Below are 21869 nucleotides of genomic sequence, written 5' to 3'. Positions count from 1 at the left end.
CGTGGAGGTGACCGTCGAGACGGGTGCCGCGGCAGACGGCGAGAAGGGTCGATTCAAGATGCCCAGCGTCAAGCTGCCCAAAGTCAAAGCCCCCCACGTGCAGGTCAGCCTGCCAAAGGCCGAGGTCTCGCTGCCCAAAGCCCAGGCCGAAGTCCAGGAGGGCGAACTTGCCCTGCAGGGCCCCGACGCCGAAGGCGGCCTGGAGGTGGCTGCCGGCAAAGCTGAGGGTGGCGGCATGAAGATACACATGCCGAAAGTCAAGGTGCCCAGCGTGGTCTTCTCCAAGCCCACCGTCAAGGCTCCCAAACTGGACGCAGACGTCAGCCTGCCCAAAGTCGACGCCAGCCTCCCAGAGGCAGACCTCAAGGCCGGCGCCATCAGCATCGCGGCCCCCGACGTCAAGCTGCCCTCCGTCGAAGGCTCCCTCGAGCTCCAGGCGCCCGAGGTAGACCTCAAAGTGCCCTCTGCCGAAGGCTCGCTTGACGGAGCCGAGCTGGAAGCCGCAGGCCTGAAAGGGAAGTTTAAGATGCCCAAGTTTGACAAGCCCAAATTCGGAGTGTCGCCTCCCAAGGTGGAAGGGCTGGAGGGCGAGGTCAGCCTGCCCGCCGCAGAGGTCGACCTCCCCTCCGCCACCGTGACGGCCGCAGGGGAGGGCCCCGCGCTGGGCCTCAAAGCCGACGTGCCCGGCGCCAAGACCGAAGGGGCCGGCTTCAAGGTGGAGAAGCCCTCCCTCAAAATGCCCAAAGCTGACATCAAAGCTCCCAAGGTGGACATCAGCCTCCCGTCCGTCGACGTCACCCTTCCAAAGGCCAGCGTCGACCTGCAGGCGCCCGAGGCGGCCCTCACCCTCGAAGGGGAAGCAAAAGCCCCAGAGAAGGAGGCCGCAAAGACCAAGGACGGCAAGTTCAAGATGCCCAAGTTTGGCATGCCTTCCTTTGGCTGGTCCAGCAGCAGAGAGGCCAAGGGCACCGTGGCCGCCGATGTGGACGTCAGCCTGAAGGAGCCCCAGGTGACGGTGCCCTCGGGAACCGCCGAAGTCGACGTAACCCTGCCCGCGGCCGAGATCCAAGCGCCCGGCGTGGAGGTGACCGTCGAGACGGGTGCCGCGGCAGACGGCGAGAAGGGTCGATTCAAGATGCCCAGCGTCAAGCTGCCCAAAGTCAAAGCCCCCCACGTGCAGGTCAGCCTGCCAAAGGCCGAGGTCTCGCTGCCCAAAGCCCAGGCCGAAGTCCAGGAGGGCGAACTTGCCCTGCAGGGCCCCGACGCCGAAGGCGGCCTGGAGGTGGCTGCCGGCAAAGCTGAGGGTGGCGGCATGAAGATACACATGCCGAAAGTCAAGGTGCCCAGCGTGGTCTTCTCCAAGCCCACCGTCAAGGCTCCCAAACTGGACGCAGACGTCAGCCTGCCCAAAGTCGACGCCAGCCTCCCAGAGGCAGACCTCAAGGCCGGCGCCATCAGCATCGCGGCCCCCGACGTCAAGCTGCCCTCCGTCGAAGGCTCCCTCGAGCTCCAGGCGCCCGAGGTAGACCTCAAAGTGCCCTCTGCCGAAGGCTCGCTTGACGGAGCCGAGCTGGAAGCCGCAGGCCTGAAAGGGAAGTTTAAGATGCCCAAGTTTGACAAGCCCAAATTCGGAGTGTCGCCTCCCAAGGTGGAAGGGCTGGAGGGCGAGGTCAGCCTGCCCGCCGCAGAGGTCGACCTCCCCTCCGCCACCGTGACGGCCGCAGGGGAGGGCCCCGCGCTGGGCCTCAAAGCCGACGTGCCCGGCGCCAAGACCGAAGGGGCCGGCTTCAAGGTGGAGAAGCCCTCCCTCAAAATGCCCAAAGCTGACATCAAAGCTCCCAAGGTGGACATCAGCCTCCCGTCCGTCGACGTCACCCTTCCAAAGGCCAGCGTCGACCTGCAGGCGCCCGAGGCGGCCCTCACCCTCGAAGGGGAAGCAAAAGCCCCAGAGAAGGAGGCCGCAAAGACCAAGGACGGCAAGTTCAAGATGCCCAAGTTTGGCATGCCTTCCTTTGGCTGGTCCAGCAGCAGAGAGGCCAAGGGCACCGTGGCCGCCGATGTGGACGTCAGCCTGAAGGAGCCCCAGGTGACGGTGCCCTCGGGAACCGCCGAAGTCGACGTGACCCTGCCCGCGGCCGAGATCCAAGCGCCCGGCGTGGAGGTGACCGTCGAGACGGGTGCCGCGGCAGACGGCGAGAAGGGTCGATTCAAGATGCCCAGCGTCAAGCTGCCCAAAGTCAAAGCCCCCCACGTGCAGGTCAGCCTGCCAAAGGCCGAGGTCTCGCTGCCCAAAGCCCAGGCCGAAGTCCAGGAGGGCGAACTTGCCCTGCAGGGCCCCGACGCCGAAGGCGGCCTGGAGGTGGCTGCCGGCAAAGCTGAGGGTGGCGGCATGAAGATACACATGCCGAAAGTCAAGGTGCCCAGCGTGGTCTTCTCCAAGCCCACCGTCAAGGCTCCCAAACTGGACGCAGACGTCAGCCTGCCCAAAGTCGACGCCAGCCTCCCAGAGGCAGACCTCAAGGCCGGCGCCATCAGCATCGCGGCCCCCGACGTCAAGCTGCCCTCCGTCGAAGGCTCCCTCGAGCTCCAGGCGCCCGAGGTAGACCTCAAAGTGCCCTCTGCCGAAGGCTCGCTTGACGGAGCCGAGCTGGAAGCCGCAGGCCTGAAAGGGAAGTTTAAGATGCCCAAGTTTGACAAGCCCAAATTCGGAGTGTCGCCTCCCAAGGTGGAAGGGCTGGAGGGCGAGGTCAGCCTGCCCGCCGCAGAGGTCGACCTCCCCTCCGCCACCGTGACGGCCGCAGGGGAGGGCCCCGCGCTGGGCCTCAAAGCCGACGTGCCCGGCGCCAAGACCGAAGGGGCCGGCTTCAAGGTGGAGAAGCCCTCCCTCAAAATGCCCAAAGCTGACATCAAAGCTCCCAAGGTGGACATCAGCCTCCCGTCCGTCGACGTCACCCTTCCAAAGGCCAGCGTCGACCTGCAGGCGCCCGAGGCGGCCCTCACCCTCGAAGGGGAAGCAAAAGCCCCAGAGAAGGAGGCCGCAAAGACCAAGGACGGCAAGTTCAAGATGCCCAAGTTTGGCATGCCTTCCTTTGGCTGGTCCAGCAGCAGAGAGGCCAAGGGCACCGTGGCCGCCGATGTGGACGTCAGCCTGAAGGAGCCCCAGGTGACGGTGCCCTCGGGAACCGCCGAAGTCGACGTGACCCTGCCCGCGGCCGAGATCCAAGCGCCCGGCGTGGAGGTGACCGTCGAGACGGGTGCCGCGGCAGACGGCGAGAAGGGTCGATTCAAGATGCCCAGCGTCAAGCTGCCCAAAGTCAAAGCCCCCCACGTGCAGGTCAGCCTGCCAAAGGCCGAGGTCTCGCTGCCCAAAGCCCAGGCCGAAGTCCAGGAGGGCGAACTTGCCCTGCAGGGCCCCGACGCCGAAGGCGGCCTGGAGGTGGCTGCCGGCAAAGCTGAGGGTGGCGGCATGAAGATACACATGCCGAAAGTCAAGGTGCCCAGCGTGGTCTTCTCCAAGCCCACCGTCAAGGCTCCCAAACTGGATGCAGACGTCAGCCTGCCCAAAGTCGACGCCAGCCTCCCAGAGGCAGACCTCAAGGCCGGCGCCATCAGCATCGCGGCCCCCGACGTCAAGCTGCCCTCCGTCGAAGGCTCCCTCGAGCTCCAGGCGCCCGAGGTAGACCTCAAAGTGCCCTCTGCCGAAGGCTCGCTTGACGGAGCCGAGCTGGAAGCCGCAGGCCTGAAAGGGAAGTTTAAGATGCCCAAGTTTGACAAGCCCAAATTCGGAGTGTCGCCTCCCAAGGTGGAAGGGCTGGAGGGCGAGGTCAGCCTGCCCGCCGCAGAGGTCGACCTCCCCTCCGCCACCGTGATGGCCGCAGGGGAGGGCCCCGCGCTGGGCCTCAAAGCCGACGTGCCCGGCGCCAAGACCGAAGGGGCCGGCTTCAAGGTGGAGAAGCCCTCCCTCAAAATGCCCAAAGCTGACATCAAAGCTCCCAAGGTGGACATCAGCCTCCCGTCCGTCGACGTCACCCTTCCAAAGGCCAGCGTCGACCTGCAGGCGCCCGAGGCGGCCCTCACCCTCGAAGGGGAAGCAAAAGCCCCAGAGAAGGAGGCCGCAAAGACCAAGGACGGCAAGTTCAAGATGCCCAAGTTTGGCATGCCTTCCTTTGGCTGGTCCAGCAGCAGAGAGGCCAAGGGCACCGTGGCCGCCGATGTGGACGTCAGCCTGAAGGAGCCCCAGGTGACGGTGCCCTCGGGAACCGCCGAAGTCGACGTGACCCTGCCCGCGGCCGAGATCCAAGCGCCCAGCGTGGAGGTGACCGTCGAGACGGGTGCCGCGGCAGACGGCGAGAAGGGTCGATTCAAGATGCCCAGCGTCAAGCTGCCCAAAGTCAAAGCCCCCCACGTGCAGGTCAGCCTGCCAAAGGCCGAGGTCTCGCTGCCCAAAGCCCAGGCCGAAGTCCAGGAGGGCGAACTTGCCCTGCAGGGCCCCGACGCCGAAGGCGGCCTGGAGGTGGCTGCCGGCAAAGCTGAGGGTGGCAGCATGAAGATACACATGCCGAAAGTCAAGGTGCCCAGCGTGGTCTTCTCCAAGCCCACCGTCAAGGCTCCCAAACTGGACGCAGACGTCAGCCTGCCCAAAGTCGACGCCAGCCTCCCAGAGGCAGACCTCAAGGCCGGCGCCATCAGCATCGCGGCCCCCGACGTCAAGCTGCCCTCCGTCGAAGGCTCCCTCGAGCTCCAGGCGCCCGAGGTAGACCTCAAAGTGCCCTCTGCCGAAGGCTCGCTTGACGGAGCCGAGCTGGAAGCCGCAGGCCTGAAAGGGAAGTTTAAGATGCCCAAGTTTGACAAGCCCAAATTCGGAGTGTCGCCTCCCAAGGTGGAAGGGCTGGAGGGCGAGGTCAGCCTGCCCGCCGCAGAGGTCGACCTCCCCTCCGCCACCGTGACGGCCGCAGGGGAGGGCCCCGCGCTGGGCCTCAAAGCCGACGTGCCCGGCGCCAAGACCGAAGGGGCCGGCTTCAAGGTGGAGAAGCCCTCCCTCAAAATGCCCAAAGCTGACATCAAAGCTCCCAAGGTGGACATCAGCCTCCCGTCCGTCGACGTCACCCTTCCAAAGGCCAGCGTCGACCTGCAGGCGCCCGAGGCGGCCCTCACCCTCGAAGGGGAAGCAAAAGCCCCAGAGAAGGAGGCCGCAAAGACCAAGGACGGCAAGTTCAAGATGCCCAAGTTTGGCATGCCTTCCTTTGGCTGGTCCAGCAGCAGAGAGGCCAAGGGCACCGTGGCCGCCGATGTGGACGTCAGCCTGAAGGAGCCCCAGGTGACGGTGCCCTCGGGAACCGCCGAAGTCGACGTGACCCTGCCCGCGGCCGAGATCCAAGCGCCCGGCGTGGAGGTGACCGTCGAGACGGGTGCCGCGGCAGACGGCGAGAAGGGTCGATTCAAGATGCCCAGCGTCAAGCTGCCCAAAGTCAAAGCCCCCCACGTGCAGGTCAGCCTGCCAAAGGCCGAGGTCTCGCTGCCCAAAGCCCAGGCCGAAGTCCAGGAGGGCGAACTTGCCCTGCAGGGCCCCGACGCCGAAGGCGGCCTGGAGGTGGCTGCCGGCAAAGCTGAGGGTGGCGGCATGAAGATACACATGCCGAAAGTCAAGGTGCCCAGCGTGGTCTTCTCCAAGCCCACCGTCAAGGCTCCCAAACTGGACGCAGACGTCAGCCTGCCCAAAGTCGACGCCAGCCTCCCAGAGGCAGACCTCAAGGCCGGCGCCATCAGCATCGCGGCCCCCGACGTCAAGCTGCCCTCCGTCGAAGGCTCCCTCGAGCTCCAGGCGCCCGAGGTAGACCTCAAAGTGCCCTCTGCCGAAGGCTCGCTTGACGGAGCCGAGCTGGAAGCCGCAGGCCTGAAAGGGAAGTTTAAGATGCCCAAGTTTGACAAGCCCAAATTCGGAGTGTCGCCTCCGAAGGTGGAAGGGCTGGAGGGCGAGGTCAGCCTGCCCGCCGCAGAGGTCGACCTCCCCTCCGCCACCGTGACGGCCGCAGGGGAGGGCCCCGCGCTGGGCCTCAAAGCCGACGTGCCCGGCGCCAAGACCGAAGGGGCCGGCTTCAAGGTGGAGAAGCCCTCCCTCAAAATGCCCAAAGCTGACATCAAAGCTCCCAAGGTGGACATCAGCCTCCCGTCCGTCGACGTCACCCTTCCAAAGGCCAGCGTCGACCTGCAGGCGCCCGAGGCGGCCCTCACCCTCGAAGGGGAAGCAAAAGCCCCAGAGAAGGAGGCCGCAAAGACCAAGGACGGCAAGTTCAAGATGCCCAAGTTTGGCATGCCTTCCTTTGGCTGGTCCAGCAGCAGAGAGGCCAAGGGCACCGTGGCCGCCGATGTGGACGTCAGCCTGAAGGAGCCCCAGGTGACGGTGCCCTCGGGAACCGCCGAAGTCGACGTGACCCTGCCCGCGGCCGAGATCCAAGCGCCCGGCGTGGAGGTGACCGTCGAGACGGGTGCCGCGGCAGACGGCGAGAAGGGTCGATTCAAGATGCCCAGCGTCAAGCTGCCCAAAGTCAAAGCCCCCCACGTGCAGGTCAGCCTGCCAAAGGCCGAGGTCTCGCTGCCCAAAGCCCAGGCCGAAGTCCAGGAGGGCGAACTTGCCCTGCAGGGCCCCGACGCCGAAGGCGGCCTGGAGGTGGCTGCCGGCAAAGCTGAGGGTGGCGGCATGAAGATACACATGCCGAAAGTCAAGGTGCCCAGCGTGGTCTTCTCCAAGCCCACCGTCAAGGCTCCCAAACTGGACGCAGACGTCAGCCTGCCCAAAGTCGACGCCAGCCTCCCAGAGGCAGACCTCAAGGCCGGCGCCATCAGCATCGCGGCCCCCGACGTCAAGCTGCCCTCCGTCGAAGGCTCCCTCGAGCTCCAGGCGCCCGAGGTAGACCTCAAAGTGCCCTCTGCCGAAGGCTCGCTTGACGGAGCCGAGCTGGAAGCCGCAGGCCTGAAAGGGAAGTTTAAGATGCCCAAGTTTGACAAGCCCAAATTCGGAGTGTCGCCTCCCAAGGTGGAAGGGCTGGAGGGCGAGGTCAGCCTGCCCGCCGCAGAGGTCGACCTCCCCTCCGCCACCGTGACGGCCGCAGGGGAGGGCCCCGCGCTGGGCCTCAAAGCCGACGTGCCCGGCGCCAAGACCGAAGGGGCCGGCTTCAAGGTGGAGAAGCCCTCCCTCAAAATGCCCAAAGCTGACATCAAAGCTCCCAAGGTGGACATCAGCCTCCCGTCCGTCGACGTCACCCTTCCAAAGGCCAGCGTCGACCTGCAGGCGCCCGAGGCGGCCCTCACCCTCGAAGGGGAAGCAAAAGCCCCAGAGAAGGAGGCCGCAAAGACCAAGGACGGCAAGTTCAAGATGCCCAAGTTTGGCATGCCTTCCTTTGGCTGGTCCAGCAGCAGAGAGGCCAAGGGCACCGTGGCCGCCGATGTGGACGTCAGCCTGAAGGAGCCCCAGGTGACGGTGCCCTCGGGAACCGCCGAAGTCGACGTGACCCTGCCCGCGGCCGAGATCCAAGCGCCCGGCGTGGAGGTGACCGTCGAGACGGGTGCCGCGGCAGACGGCGAGAAGGGTCGATTCAAGATGCCCAGCGTCAAGCTGCCCAAAGTCAAAGCCCCCCACGTGCAGGTCAGCCTGCCAAAGGCCGAGGTCTCGCTGCCCAAAGCCCAGGCCGAAGTCCAGGAGGGCGAACTTGCCCTGCAGGGCCCCGACGCCGAAGGCGGCCTGGAGGTGGCTGCCGGCAAAGCTGAGGGTGGCGGCATGAAGATACACATGCCGAAAGTCAAGGTGCCCAGCGTGGTCTTCTCCAAGCCCACCGTCAAGGCTCCCAAACTGGACGCAGACGTCAGCCTGCCCAAAGTCGACGCCAGCCTCCCAGAGGCAGACCTCAAGGCCGGCGCCATCAGCATCGCGGCCCCCGACGTCAAGCTGCCCTCCGTCGAAGGCTCCCTCGAGCTCCAGGCGCCCGAGGTAGACCTCAAAGTGCCCTCTGCCGAAGGCTCGCTTGACGGAGCCGAGCTGGAAGCCGCAGGCCTGAAAGGGAAGTTTAAGATGCCCAAGTTTGACAAGCCCAAATTCGGAGTGTCGCCTCCCAAGGTGGAAGGGCTGGAGGGCGAGGTCAGCCTGCCCGCCGCAGAGGTCGACCTCCCCTCCACCACCGTGACGGCCGCAGGGGAGGGCCCCGCGCTGGGCCTCAAAGCCGACGTGCCCGGCGCCAAGACCGAAGGGGCCGGCTTCAAGGTGGAGAAGCCCTCCCTCAAAATGCCCAAAGCTGACATCAAAGCTCCCAAGGTGGACATCAGCCTCCCGTCCGTCGACGTCACCCTTCCAAAGGCCAGCGTCGACCTGCAGGCGCCCGAGGCGGCCCTCACCCTCGAAGGGGAAGCAAAAGCCCCAGAGAAGGAGGCCGCAAAGACCAAGGACGGCAAGTTCAAGATGCCCAAGTTTGGCATGCCTTCCTTTGGCTGGTCCAGCAGCAGAGAGGCCAAGGGCACCGTGGCCGCCGATGTGGACGTCAGCCTGAAGGAGCCCCAGGTGACGGTGCCCTCGGGAACCGCCGAAGTCGACGTGACCCTGCCCGCGGCCGAGATCCAAGCGCCCGGCGTGGAGGTGACCGTCGAGACGGGTGCCGCGGCAGACGGCGAGAAGGGTCGATTCAAGATGCCCAGCGTCAAGCTGCCCAAAGTCAAAGCCCCCCACGTGCAGGTCAGCCTGCCAAAGGCCGAGGTCTCGCTGCCCAAAGCCCAGGCCGAAGTCCAGGAGGGCGAACTTGCCCTGCAGGGCCCCGACGCCGAAGGCGGCCTGGAGGTGGCTGCCGGCAAAGCTGAGGGTGGCGGCATGAAGATACACATGCCGAAAGTCAAGGTGCCCAGCATGGTCTTCTCCAAGCCCACCGTCAAGGCTCCCAAACTGGACGCAGACGTCAGCCTGCCCAAAGTCGACGCCAGCCTCCCAGAGGCAGACCTCAAGGCCGGTGCCATCAGCATCGCGGCCCCCGACATCAAGCTGCCCTCCGTCGAAGGCTCCCTCGAGCTCCAGGCGCCCGAGGTAGACCTCAAAGTGCCCTCTGCCGAAGGCTCGCTTGACGGAGCCGAGCTGGAAGCTGCAGGCCTGAAAGGGAAGTTTAATATGCCCAAGTTTGACAAGCCCAAATTCGGAGTGTCGCCTCCCAAGGTGGAAGGGCTGGAGGGCGAGGTCAGCCTGCCCGCCGCAGAGGTCGACCTCCCCTCCGCCACCGTGACGGCCGCAGGGGAGGGCCCCGCGCTGGGCCTCAAAGCCGACGTGCCCGGCGCCAAGACCGAAGGGGCCGGCTTCAAGGTGGAGAAGCCCTCCCTCAAAATGCCCAAAGCTGACATCAAAGCTCCCAAGGTGGACATCAGCCTCCTGTCCGTCGACGTCACCCTTCCAAAGGCCAGCGTCGACCTGCAGGCGCCCGAGGCGGCCCTCACCCTCGAAGGGGAAGCAAAAGCCCCAGAGAAGGAGGCCGCAAAGACCAAGGACGGCAAGTTCAAGATGCCCAAGTTTGGCATGCCTTCCTTTGGCTGGTCCAGCAGCAGAGAGGCCAAGGGCACCGTGGCCGCCGATGTGGACGTCAGCCTGAAGGAGCCCCAGGTGACGGTGCCCTCGGGAACCGCCGAAGTCGACGTGACCCTGCCCGCGGCCGAGATCCAAGCGCCCGGCGTGGAGGTGACCGTCGAGACGGGTGCCGCGGCAGACGGCGAGAAGGGTCGATTCAAGATGCCCAGCGTCAAGCTGCCCAAAGTCAAAGCCCCCCACGTGCAGGTCAGCCTGCCAAAGGCCGAGGTCTCGCTGCCCAAAGCCCAGGCCGAAGTCCAGGAGGGCGAACTTGCCCTGCAGGGCCCCGACGCCGAAGGCGGCCTGGAGGTGGCTGCCGGCAAAGCTGAGGGTGGCGGCATGAAGATACACATGCCGAAAGTCAAGGTGCCCAGCGTGGTCTTCTCCAAGCCCACCGTCAAGGCTCCCAAACTGGACGCAGACGTCAGCCTGCCCAAAGTCGACGCCAGCCTCCCAGAGGCAGACCTCAAGGCCGGCGCCATCAGCATCGCGGCCCCCGACGTCAAGCTGCCCTCCGTCGAAGGCTCCCTCGAGCTCCAGGCGCCCGAGGTAGACCTCAAAGTGCCCTCTGCCGAAGGCTCGCTTGACGGAGCCGAGCTGGAAGCCGCAGGCCTGAAAGGGAAGTTTAAGATGCCCAAGTTTGACAAGCCCAAATTCGGAGTGTCGCCTCCCAAGGTGGAAGGGCTGGAGGGCGAGGTCAGCCTGCCCGCCGCAGAGGTCGACCTCCCCTCCGCCACCGTGACGGCCGCAGGGGAGGGCCCCGCGCTGGGCCTCAAAGCCGACGTGCCCGGCGCCAAGACCGAAGGGGCCGGCTTCAAGGTGGAGAAGCCCTCCCTCAAAATGCCCAAAGCTGACATCAAAGCTCCCAAGGTGGACATCAGCCTCCCGTCCGTCGACGTCACCCTTCCAAAGGCCAGCGTCGACCTGCAGGCGCCCGAGGCGGCCCTCACCCTCGAAGGGGAAGCAAAAGCCCCAGAGAAGGAGGCCGCAAAGACCAAGGACGGCAAGTTCAAGATGCCCAAGTTTGGCATGCCTTCCTTTGGCTGGTCCAGCAGCAGAGAGGCCAAGGGCACCGTGGCCGCCGATGTGGACGTCAGCCTGAAGGAGCCCCAGGTGACGGTGCCCTCGGGAACCGCCGAAGTCGACGTGACCCTGCCCGCGGCCGAGATCCAAGCACCTGCTTTTGAAGTTGTCAGAGATTCGTCCCTTGGAAAAGAGGATGAGATGATTAAACCGAAAGGTTCTGGATTTAGAATGCCTAAGGTTTCCCTTTCTAAAAGTTCCAAAGCTCATGCACAGAGTAAGTCCGGAGTTGATGTTTCTGTGTCAGAAGCTCTTTGTTATTCTGTAACAGAGGAAACTCCTCCTGTTGGTTCAGGGAGTGTTGGTTCTAAAGTTATTCCTGATAATAAGGCAGATAGTGGCTCTAAGAATACTAAATTCAAAATTCCTAGCTTGGGTTTCTCCAGAGTTGATATTGGTTCTTCTAAAATTGAGCATGATTCCCCATTACCAAAAGGGGATATTACTCTTACTAAATATCAGATGAATCTAGCAGAACCTGAATCAAAAATATCATCTCTTGCTGATGAAAGTCTTTCAGTAGGAGATATTGAAATTTTAAGTGAAGATGGTTCTTTAGAGCAAGGAAGTTTGAAGCCAGGAGGGAAAACACCAGCTGCTGAAATATCTGTGGGTGACACAGAGTTCACCGTTAAAATTCCTAAATTCCGAAAACCAAAATTTGGAATTTCATGGTCTAAGGGAAAACCATCAGAAAGTGATGTTGGTTCCAAAGTGGAATCTGAAATTTCCAAGGGAAGTATAACATCTGATATGACTGATTATGTTATTGAAAAACCAACTCACATCTCTGATGTTGAATTAGGAGTAAATATGTACAAACCTCCATCTGAAGTTGTTCTGGATACACCAACGTTGGATGTCATTCTTCCATCCACGGAAGTTACCATGCCAAAATTAGAAGTGGAAGTCCATGGCCCAGATTTAGAGTGCAGGGCAGAACAAGAAGTAGTTTCAGGAGAGGACGCTGAGGAGAAGGAAGACAAATTTAAAACATCAAAATTCAAACTGCCTTCATTTAGTTGGTCACCAAAAAAAGAAGCTATTCCTCCTCCTGAAGTTGAGGGACATCTGGAAGAACCCGCTTTGTCTACTTTATCTGAAGACACAGAATCTGAATTAACATTTCCTACCCCTGAGAATCAATACTTTCATGTGGAATTTGATACATCAACAGAAAAACATGGTGAAAAGGACAGAAACAAGAAGTCCCAATTTATCATGCCAAAGATCTCATTCCCTAAAATTAAGGGTCAGAAAGTCCAGGTCTCTGTTCCCATAGTGGAAACTGACATTCATGGTCCCAAACAAGAAAAAGAAAGTGTTTCAGTGCAGAAATCTGAGAAAGGGAGTAGCGGAGAAGGGGCAGGAATGGGCATAAAAATGCCAAAAGTTACAGTCCCGACTTTGGAATTTTCCAAACCAGAAGTCAAAGCTCCCAAAACAGAGATGGATATTAGCATGCCTACAGGTGAGGTCATAACTCCTACATGTGAAGAAAATGACCTGACATTGAAATCAGCTGCTGCTAATGCTAGCCTCTCCACTTCAGATATTAAGATGATAACTGAAGGCTCCATTGAGGTGAAGAGTCCTGACACAAGTGTTGAAAGAACATCAAGTGAAATTGCTGTGGGTGATGTAGAAATAAAAATTGAAGGTCCTGAAGGGAAAACAAAAATGTCTAAATTCCAAATGCCAAAGTTTGGAATTACATATTCTAAAGGGAAAGGGTCAGAAAAGGAGGTCAGCCAGTCCAAATCAGAAGTCAAGGTTCCCCAAATAAAAGCAATGGTAGAAATAGCTGACATTGCTGTTGAAGCAAAAAATTTGGAGGTGGAACATGGTACAGGAACAGAAACTTACAGCCCTAAAGTCAAAATGACCAAAGCTGACAGTAAGGCATCAGAGGCTGATGTTCAGCTCCCATCAGCTGATATTTCTTTTCCAAAACCAGACAGTGATATTCAGGATTCAGATGCAGCACTAAAAATCAAAGGGGAGATAAAGCAAGATGGAGATGGAGAAGAGAAAGAAGGACATTTCAAAATGCCAAAATTCAAACTTCCATCCTTCAGTTGGTCACCAAAGAAGGAAGCAAGTCTTAAAACAGATTCTGGAGCAAATTTGGAAGATCATAAAGTTGCTGTAATGTCAAGTAGAACTGACACAGAAGTGAGAGGAACTGCAACTGATGATCAAGGTACTGAGCCAGCCCTTGATCTGGAAATATCTGCAGGAAAAGTTGAACAAAAGAGTCCAGTTAAAAAGCCTCAATTTGTCATGCCTAAAATTTCACTCTCCAAGATCAAGGTTCCCAAATCTCAGCCTCATTCACCAAAAGTTGAAGCTGATGTTACTGTTCCTAAAACAGAAAGAGATGGTGATGATTCAATACAGATACCTGATATAGAAAGAAGTCATTCCGAAAGGGCAGAAGAAGGGGCACAAATAAGCATAAAACTGGCTGATGTTAAGATCCCCACTCTGGAGCTTTCCAAAATAGAAACTGGAGCCTCCCAAACTGAAATAGTCAGCTCAGCAAAGATTGATGCGGCTCTGCTTCCCTCAGAGGGGACTTTTCAACAGGTTGTCCTAAAATCGAGTTCTACTGATGAAGATACCATTGAAAAAACGGGTGTTAAGTTCCCCAAAGGAGAAGCTTCAATCGAACTCAGGAGCTCTGAAATAGTAGCAGAAAGATCATCAGTTGTGGATGGAAGAAAGATGCAATTGGAAGGTCCTGAAGGGAAGATTAAAATGCCCAAGTTCCAGAAGCCAAAGTTTGGAATCTCCCTAACAAAAGGGAAAGGCCCAGAGACAGAGATCAGCTCTCCAAAAATAGAGGCTGAGCTACCCCAGCTAAAAATGACAAACGAAATTGCTGATGTTGCTGTGGGAGTTCCAGCATCAGAACTTGCATCTGATATGTCAGATCCTGGAGTAGGTGTTTGTAAGGTAAAAACACCCCAAGTTCTAACAACTGGCATTGAAGCTCCAAAGGTAGACATAAGCCCCCAGTCAGTGTCTAAACCAATAGCAGAGGGAGATATTGAGAGCCTTGAGGAAAAAGAAATCAAATTAAAAGAAGAACATGAAATAAAAGCTGAAGAAGTTCAGACTGAAGAACATCAGGGATGGTTTAAAATGCCAAAATTCAGAATGCCTGCATTTGGCAGGACATCCTTGAAGGAAAAAAAAGGTGATGCTGATATTGAAAGAAGTATGGAAAAGGTTCAGGCAGGCATTCCCTCTGCCAAAGTACAAACTGAAACAAGTATTCCTGAAGCATTACCACATGCAGTCACTGAAATTACTATTGTGAAAGAAGGGATTCCAAAATTAGGAGATTCTGTGAAGAGTTATGATGTTAGCTCACCACAGATGGAAGGAGATATTTCATTATCCACAGAAAGAACAGATAGTAGAGTGAGTACTTCAAAAACTGGAACTTACACAGACATAGTTAAGCATGATGCTGAAGGGCAAAAAATTCGTGCTTCAGAATTCACAGTGTCTTCAGCAGAATTGTCTAAATCATACCTGAGTGCTTCAGAAATTGACAAAGACAACAGTTTAACAAAGAGATTTCCTACATGTACTTTAACTCTTCAAGAGCATAAAGTCAAATCATACGATACAGAAGTCCCAAAGGTAGAAAGTTCTGCTAAGTTAGAGACTTCAGGAGTAGCATGTAAACCATCATTAGCTGAAATTACTCTGAATGCAACACAGGAGAAGATAGATGTTAGTCTTCCAAAGGAAGAGCTAGATATTCAAAATCAAGAGGCAGTAATTAAAAAAGGAAAGATAAAGGGTGAGATGAAAATTACAGGAAAAGACAGTGAAGGAAGCCAATTAAAAAGGCCTGTGTGTGAATTGCCTACAACAAAGGGATCAGAAGATGGTGTTTATGTTACAGCTAAGCTGCAAGATCTGAAGGTAGAAGTTCCAGGAGTGAAGATGGATGTTAAAATTGCTAGAGTAGATCCTGAAATGAAATTTCAAGTGAAAAGTGTTGAAAAGGACATGTCTACAGGGATGGAAGTGCAAGTAGAAGATAGAGCAGAAACAAGTAAAATTAAAACATACAAGTTTAAGATTCCAAAGTTTGGAGTGTTGCATTCAGAAGTGAAGGGTTTTGAAGATGACATCAATTTGCCAAAGTCAGAAGCTGATTCAGTATCTAAAACTGAAGTAGGCACAGCAGAAATGCAGTTTCAAAAATCAGAAGGATCTATTGGCCTGAAAAGTCCAGCTCTAGAATATATGGAAGAGTCTGCCAGAATAACAGTGGAAACAGTGGACAAATCACAAGGTGGCCCAGAAGTAAATATAAAAATTCCCAAACTAAAAATACCAAGATTCACTTTCAAAGCCCTCCCAGCTGAAGCTGATGTTTCAGTGACAAAAATGGTAACAGATCTAAAGGGATCTAGTACTGACAGTGAAGTAGTGCAACTGCAAGCAAGCTCTGCTATCACTGAAGAATCACCAGATGCTCTAGAGTGTGGTATTCAAAAAGCAAAAAGCAAAATTCTAACACTGACTGAACCTGACATTAAAACAGCCCAGATGACTGCTACCATAGAGTCCTCTCTTTCAAAAGCAGGGCAAGACATTCATTGGTCATATGTAGAGGGCCAAGAAGTGAGTGAGAAAGTAGAACCTGAACATGTTGCTATTGAAAGGTGTGAGATTTACACTACTGAAATACTGAAAGAATCAGAGATTCTCTCATCAGAAGTCAAAACTGCTACTTTGGGATTCTCATTGCTCAAGGCGAAGTTGCCTGAACCACATAGCAACTTAGAAGTTCTAGTCCAGCAGCCATCTTCAACAGAAGGCATATCAGTGAGCAAACCTAAATGTGCTGATGAAAGCTTTGGAGTAGCAGCACAGAGGACTGGCCGTGCTGAGCTTAAACTATCTGACAAACCACACAGTGAGACTGAAGAATCCAGTGGAGAAGTAAGTTTGCCAAAGTTAAAAACATTTGCTGTTGAAGTAAAGCCTTCCAGTAAATTTGAAGAGAGTCTTCCTGATAAGTCACCAGAGGGAATAACTGCAGGACCTCCCTCTAAAGATGAGGATGTAGCTGAAGCACTAGAAGATGAAGAAAAGGACATTAGCAATGAAAAAGAAAAGACTGATAGTAAAAGATCTCCTGGAAGGTTCAAACTTTGGCTTCCAACTATTGGATTTTCATCCTCTGGTGATGAAACAAGCACAGATTCAAAAACAGAAGTAAAAAAATCAGTTCCAGAAGATGTGAAACCTGCTGACACATCAGATGATTCTTCTAAGCAAACTGAAAAAACTGGATGGTTTAGATTTCCCAAGCTTGGTTTCACATCTCCTTCCAAAAAGGCTAAGACTGTTGACAAAGAAGAGATGGGTCATAAAGAAGGAGGAATCTCAGATGAAGATAGCCCATCAGACAAACCTGATATATTTTTTGATGCACAAGAAAGCTTATCACCTAAAGAAACAACAGAGGGTGAAAAAGTTGAAATTGATGGGGCCTCATCTAATGTTCTAGTTTCTCGAACTATTGTGACATCTTCAGCAAGAACTGAACTAATCTTGTTGGAGGAAGAAAAAGATAGTCAATCGAATATTCCTGGAGATACAACCAAATGAAGATTGTCTTTTCTCAACCTTCAGTGGAAATAAAACAATCTACATGTACAGAAAAGAGTATTTTCTTAATTTTCTAGTAACTGAAAATGAAACAAAACCTAAAGCTGATATTCATGAAAAATGTTGAACAGAATTTACCACATTTAAATTTTCAAGTACATCAGCGTGCTATACTGTGCACTAATAAAAATACTGATTTCTTCAAATCTGCCCCAAAGGCATTGAAAGGCTCAATGATAGCAAAAAGGCTTGTTAAATAGGCTTCTCAAAAACATACTGATTATGTTTAGATTACAAATTATTTCCAGAATGGAGTATAAACTAGTACTACGAGAACTATACTTAACCTGGTTAGATTTTGGACCTTTCTGACCTACTTTTGCTTTCTTATTAAAATATTTTTCTTTATTTCAGCTAAGGTAATATGTATATTCCACAAACTTTTTAAAATACAAAATAAAACCAAAATACTAGTGTAGAGAGACTAATGCTTTACCTCTTCCTCTCTTCTCATTTTTTGATTATTGTGGTGGGTCATATTTAGCCTTAAAAGAAGTTTTAAAAAACCCAGCAGAATAAATTCAAGACCAGAAGCTATATAAATAATTCACTTTTTTAAGATACCAAAATAAAACATGCTGACAAAGAATAATTATTAAAATGTGGATAAATAAATGTTAATGTATATATTTACTGGAGAGTTAAATGCAGAGAATGATCTGCCACACTGGTGGAATTGCTTCAGAGATTTTCTGGGAAAGGAGATGTATATAATTATTTGCTTCTTTGTTTATATTAATGCTTCTCTCAAGTGTACAACAAAAACCAGAGTGCATATGTGACAGCCTTCACCTGTGTCATTAAAACACTGTCTGTATTCTTAATTCACAATAAACTCACCATATGAATAATAACTTGAGTAGTGTGAGTTACTGATAGTGCTGTTAGCATGTTCTGATTCTGAAAATCCCAGCTTAAATTTGCAAAAGGTTTGAGTATACCCTACCATCTGCTGAAGTGGCTGCTTAATGTTTCTAAATACAGTGGTAATGGAAACTTTTAACTTATTAAAATCCCAAGTTTTATAGATTTGCATGTGCAGGCATGCTTCATTATAGTAGTTTTCTCATCCTGTATTTTCTTTCTCCATATTCTACTTAGTAGAGGGAAAGCAGACACAGCAAAACATTTAGAAACTGGGTTGTAAAGGAAGTGTATTTGGTTGTCTAGCCATCTGTAGCTTGAGATGTTCTTCATTTCTATATCTCTGTGGCAGGCTTAAATATTCTAAAGAGAACTGCTGGCAGTTATTCTAAAGAGAACTCTCTCTCTCTGATGAGACTGTTCACCTAAGTGTTGGGCATGTATCATTTATTTGGATCATGCAGCATTTCCCTGAATTTTCCCTAAGTATGAAAGTTATTGTTCAATAGACCCAAAATTACCACACCAGACAGCAATGGCATATACCAGGACTGAGGAAAATGTTGTGATCAAGACAGAAAAATTGAGTCCAGAAAAAGGTAATGTATGTAATAAAGGACATCCCATTCTAACAGCAGCTCACTTCTTCCTGCAAAGCAGCCTTCACACAAAACGTTTCTCAGGTAGTGTCCCTTTACTTAGACCCACAAATAGGAATCCACCTAGACAGCACTGAATGTAGGAGTCTGTTGCAAAGGTGACAGAATCAAGTCAATTAAAATGGAGCTCTGGGACAGCAATGACCACAGACCAATAATCATTATGATGTTTTTAAAAGATGAATTAAATAGTTAAGGGAAGAGCAGTAGAGAAAAGAAGCAGCAATAAAATTTTCCTCCAAATAGGCTACTGTTGGCTTTGGGAAAGGTGAAGGTTAGTGAAAAAGCAACCAGGTGTCGTGGTTTAGCCCCAGCCAGCAACTAAGCACCACGCAGCCGCTCGCTCACTCCCCCTACCCCGATGGGATGGGGGAGAGAATCGGAGGAGTAAGAGTGAGAAACACTCCTGGGTTGAGATAAGAACAGTTTAATATTTGAAATAAAGTAAAATAGTAATGCTAATAGTAACAGTATAATAATGATAATAATAATAATGATACACGAAGCAAGTGATGCACAATGCAATTGCTCACCACCTGACGACCGATACCCAGACAGTTCCCGAGCAGCGATCGCTGCTCCGTGGCCACCCCCCCCCCCCCCCCCCCCCCAGTTTCTATACTGAGCATGACGTCATATGGTATGGAATAGCCCTTTGGTCAGTTTGGATCAACTATTCTGGCTGTGCCCCCTCCCAGTTTCCCGTGCGCCTGGCAGAGCATGGGAAGCTGAAAAAGTCCTTGACTAGCATGAGCAGTACTCAGCAACAACTAAAACATCAGTCTGTTATCAGCATTCTTCTCATCCTAAATCCAAAACACAGCGTAATGCCCAGTACTAGGAAGAAAATTAACTCTATCCCAGCCGAAACCAGGACACCAGGTTAACAAGGTATTACCCAAGGGTCTGACCACAGGAATAGTTAAGGACAGAGCTCAAAAGGGTGCAAGGAGCACAGACACAAACCTGCAGAACACAGGCATTTTGTCAACAGGCTGATTCTGACCCCACCTGCATCCTTAGTTTGAGATGCTCAGGTTGTTCTTTTAACTCTGGTAGGTTTCCTTGATTACTGATACTTATTTTTTAACATCTGAAAAAGTGGGCTGCTCAGCTAAACATCTACGTATAGTCTCCAGCCAAAGAAACTTACCACGGTGATTTGACATGCAAAAGAAGGTATAAATGCATTAAAAAGAAAGACACTCCTTCCCAGTGATTTCTTGCATGTTAAGACATGAATACATCTCTGTTGGTTGGCTATTTTGTTGTTATATTTGAAGCAGGACCTCTCATATAACCCAAAGGCAAGACAGGCAAAATTAATCCTGAGTGAGATAATACATATGAAGAATAGAATAGAATAGAATAGAATAGAATAGAATAGAATAGAATAGAATAGAATAGAATAGAATTATTTCAGTTGGAAGGGACCTACAACTGTCATCAAATCCAACTGCCTGACCACTTCAGGGCTGACCAAAAGTTACAGCATGTTATTAAGGGCATTGTCCAAATGCCTCTTAAACACTGACAGGCATGGAGCATTGACCACCCCTCTAGGAAGCCTGTTCCAGTGTTTGACCACACTCTCAGTAATGTTTCCTAATGTCAAGTCTGAACCTCCCCTGATGCAGCTTTGAACCACTCCCATGTGTCCTATCACTGGATCCCAGGGAGAAGAGATCAGCACCTCCCTCTCCACATCCCCTCCTTAGGAAGCTGCAGAGAGCAGAGATCCGTGAGTCAGTGCCCATGACAGAAGAGCTATCTTCCAGGAATTATGGAGATTCTTATGACTGCCAAAAAATTGTGTACATTGATATAGCATAAATGGTAGATGAAAAGTTTTCTCAGTACCTGGATGAAAACAACAAAGGTATGATTTATCTGGCACAACTGGGAAAGGAAAATCCTGGGTAATGGGGGGAAAAAATTGAAAACAGATAATACTAAAGCTTTTGGAACAAGCTGGTGTCTAATGTGTGAACCCAGGTAACTGTAGCCCTGTCAGAACTCATAAACCTACGGAGCCAGCTAGGTTCTGTCTTGCTGTCATCTTCATTGCTGTCAGCAGTGCTGTAGCCGCAAGGCATGGCACCAAACCAAGCACACTCAGAAATGAGACTGCTGGGAGAGCAGCGCAGCAGCTCTGCATGAAATCCACTCAGGTAAAGCCGGGCTGTTTCACTTAAGTTGTACTCCATCATAACACAGGTACATGAGATGAGCTGATCACAGGAGAGTATCCATGCTCAAGACCCAAATCAGCAACTTTTTCTAGACATGAATAAACCAATACTGAGAAAAATCTGAACTGCCTTCAACCAAACTAGAAAATCCATCCAAGGATGATAAATAGATCCTAATGAATACTACTGGAGGCCCCAGCTTACATTTGGTACAGTCCTTAACTTGAAGAAATCACAATCTAAATGAAGAGACAAGCAACAGGTGCTTGGATAAGGACTGTTATTAACCCTGTTTCATAAAGGGAAAAGTACTAAGAGACTCAAAGCTTGGTTATAATTTACACCATATTCTACCTTTGTAATAGAGAACAAGTAAATGAGAATCAAGCTATGAAGGGGCCTAAAAACCCTCTACAAGAAACCAGGGAAATAAACTCAAGTTCATTGTCTTAATCGTAAACCCCTCATATGTGGAGGAAAAACAACACAGGTGATGCCAGTAAAGAAAATAAAAGAGCACTCTCATAAGCATCAATTTTTCCTTTATAAGCTGAGCCTTACCCCACACAAGTCTTATATTACCAGAAGACAAGTATCCCAGCTTGCCCAGAAATTCTGTCTCACTGAACAACTTATCCAGCACTGTCAGATTTGAGCTCACAAGTAGAGGAGAAAGACGTTTTCTTCTTATTCCAGCAGTACCTATCCCCCCGCAAAACAGTGAAAACATAGTTTCGAGTGCCATCTAGAGGAGCACACTCCTTTATAGAAAACAGTTTTTGCTGGTTGAAGAGGTAACTGCTCAAAAAGATTTTCAAGCTGACCCACCATTCACATGTGCTCATTGCACTGGGAAAAATCTGTCCGATGCCGTTCTTGCATGCAAGTATTAATACAGTGCATGGTCAGATGTATTTGCTGGTACAGGATAATAAAACCGTGAAATGGAGCTAGTGAAACCAGCTGGGGAGGTTCTACTTTGCCAGAAATTTTAATTAGTGAATGGAAATCTCTAAATATTAAGCAGCCTCTAGAAAGGAAATAGGGGAGAAGAGCGCTAAAAGCACCTGCATCTTCCTCAATATGCTTGCGCATATGTGAATACTCACAACATTTGAGTGTTTTCTGTAAGTGTAACTATACGTCTTAAAAATCTGCCTTAATAACAACAAGCATTGATTTGTAATGATGGATAAAACAATCCAAGGAATTTTGGAAGCGTCTGGAAGAGACAGCTAAGGAGCAGCCTGGAAACCAAAAAATGGAAAATTCGGTGGGATCATCTCCAAAAGACCTCATGGGGAAGGGGCCTTATTTGTATGGGGATTTGTGTGTGTTCACAAAGATACAAATCAGTCCACACAAAGATGATCACAGCAGATCCCTTTGTCATTCTCAGCACAGGGCAGGCATTCAAAAGCACCGAAAAGCTTCCTCTGGGGGACGGGGAGGTTGCACCATGATGGGGAAGCCTGTACTCCCTCTACCCAGTGCTGTGTCTGTGACAGGAAAGATGGCCTCAGAGTTCAAATGCAGCCACATGGGGCCCTGCCAGGATGGGAGTGAAGCCACCAGCTGTCACGCCTTTCGGGGCTAGAGAGGTCCTCTGTGCTTCCGCAGCTCAGAGATGGAGTGCCAGGACAGGGCGTTTGTCTGACCCTTCTGTGGAGCCATGCCCTGGGCTTTTGCCTTGGCCTCTCTTGCCTCTGCTGTACGTCAGGCCCAAAACAAAAAGTTCACTTTGTGACTCCATTTGCAGTGTCAGAAAAGACGCCCTGG

At 52.7% G+C, this 21869-nt stretch overlaps 1 protein-coding gene across 1 annotated transcript in view; it reads left to right on the top strand.

Moving 5' to 3' along the window:
* The window catches only part of AHNAK2 (AHNAK nucleoprotein 2), a 31148-nt gene extending 14833 nt beyond the window's left edge, over positions 1-16315 (top strand). Inside the window, exons 8-10 of the mRNA XM_075713059.1 lie at positions 74-3319; positions 4382-8704; positions 9767-16315. Of these exons, the coding sequence (XP_075569174.1) occupies positions 74-3319; positions 4382-8704; positions 9767-16315 (14118 nt within the window). The remainder of the gene's footprint in view (positions 1-73; positions 3320-4381; positions 8705-9766) is intronic.
* The last annotated feature ends 5554 nt before the right edge of the window (positions 16316-21869 follow it).

This window comes from Pelecanus crispus, chromosome 6, assembly GCF_030463565.1.
Source record: "Pelecanus crispus isolate bPelCri1 chromosome 6, bPelCri1.pri, whole genome shotgun sequence".
Lineage (NCBI taxonomy): Eukaryota > Metazoa > Chordata > Aves > Pelecaniformes > Pelecanidae > Pelecanus > Pelecanus crispus.
This window is presented reverse-complemented; position numbering and strand designations above follow the sequence as displayed.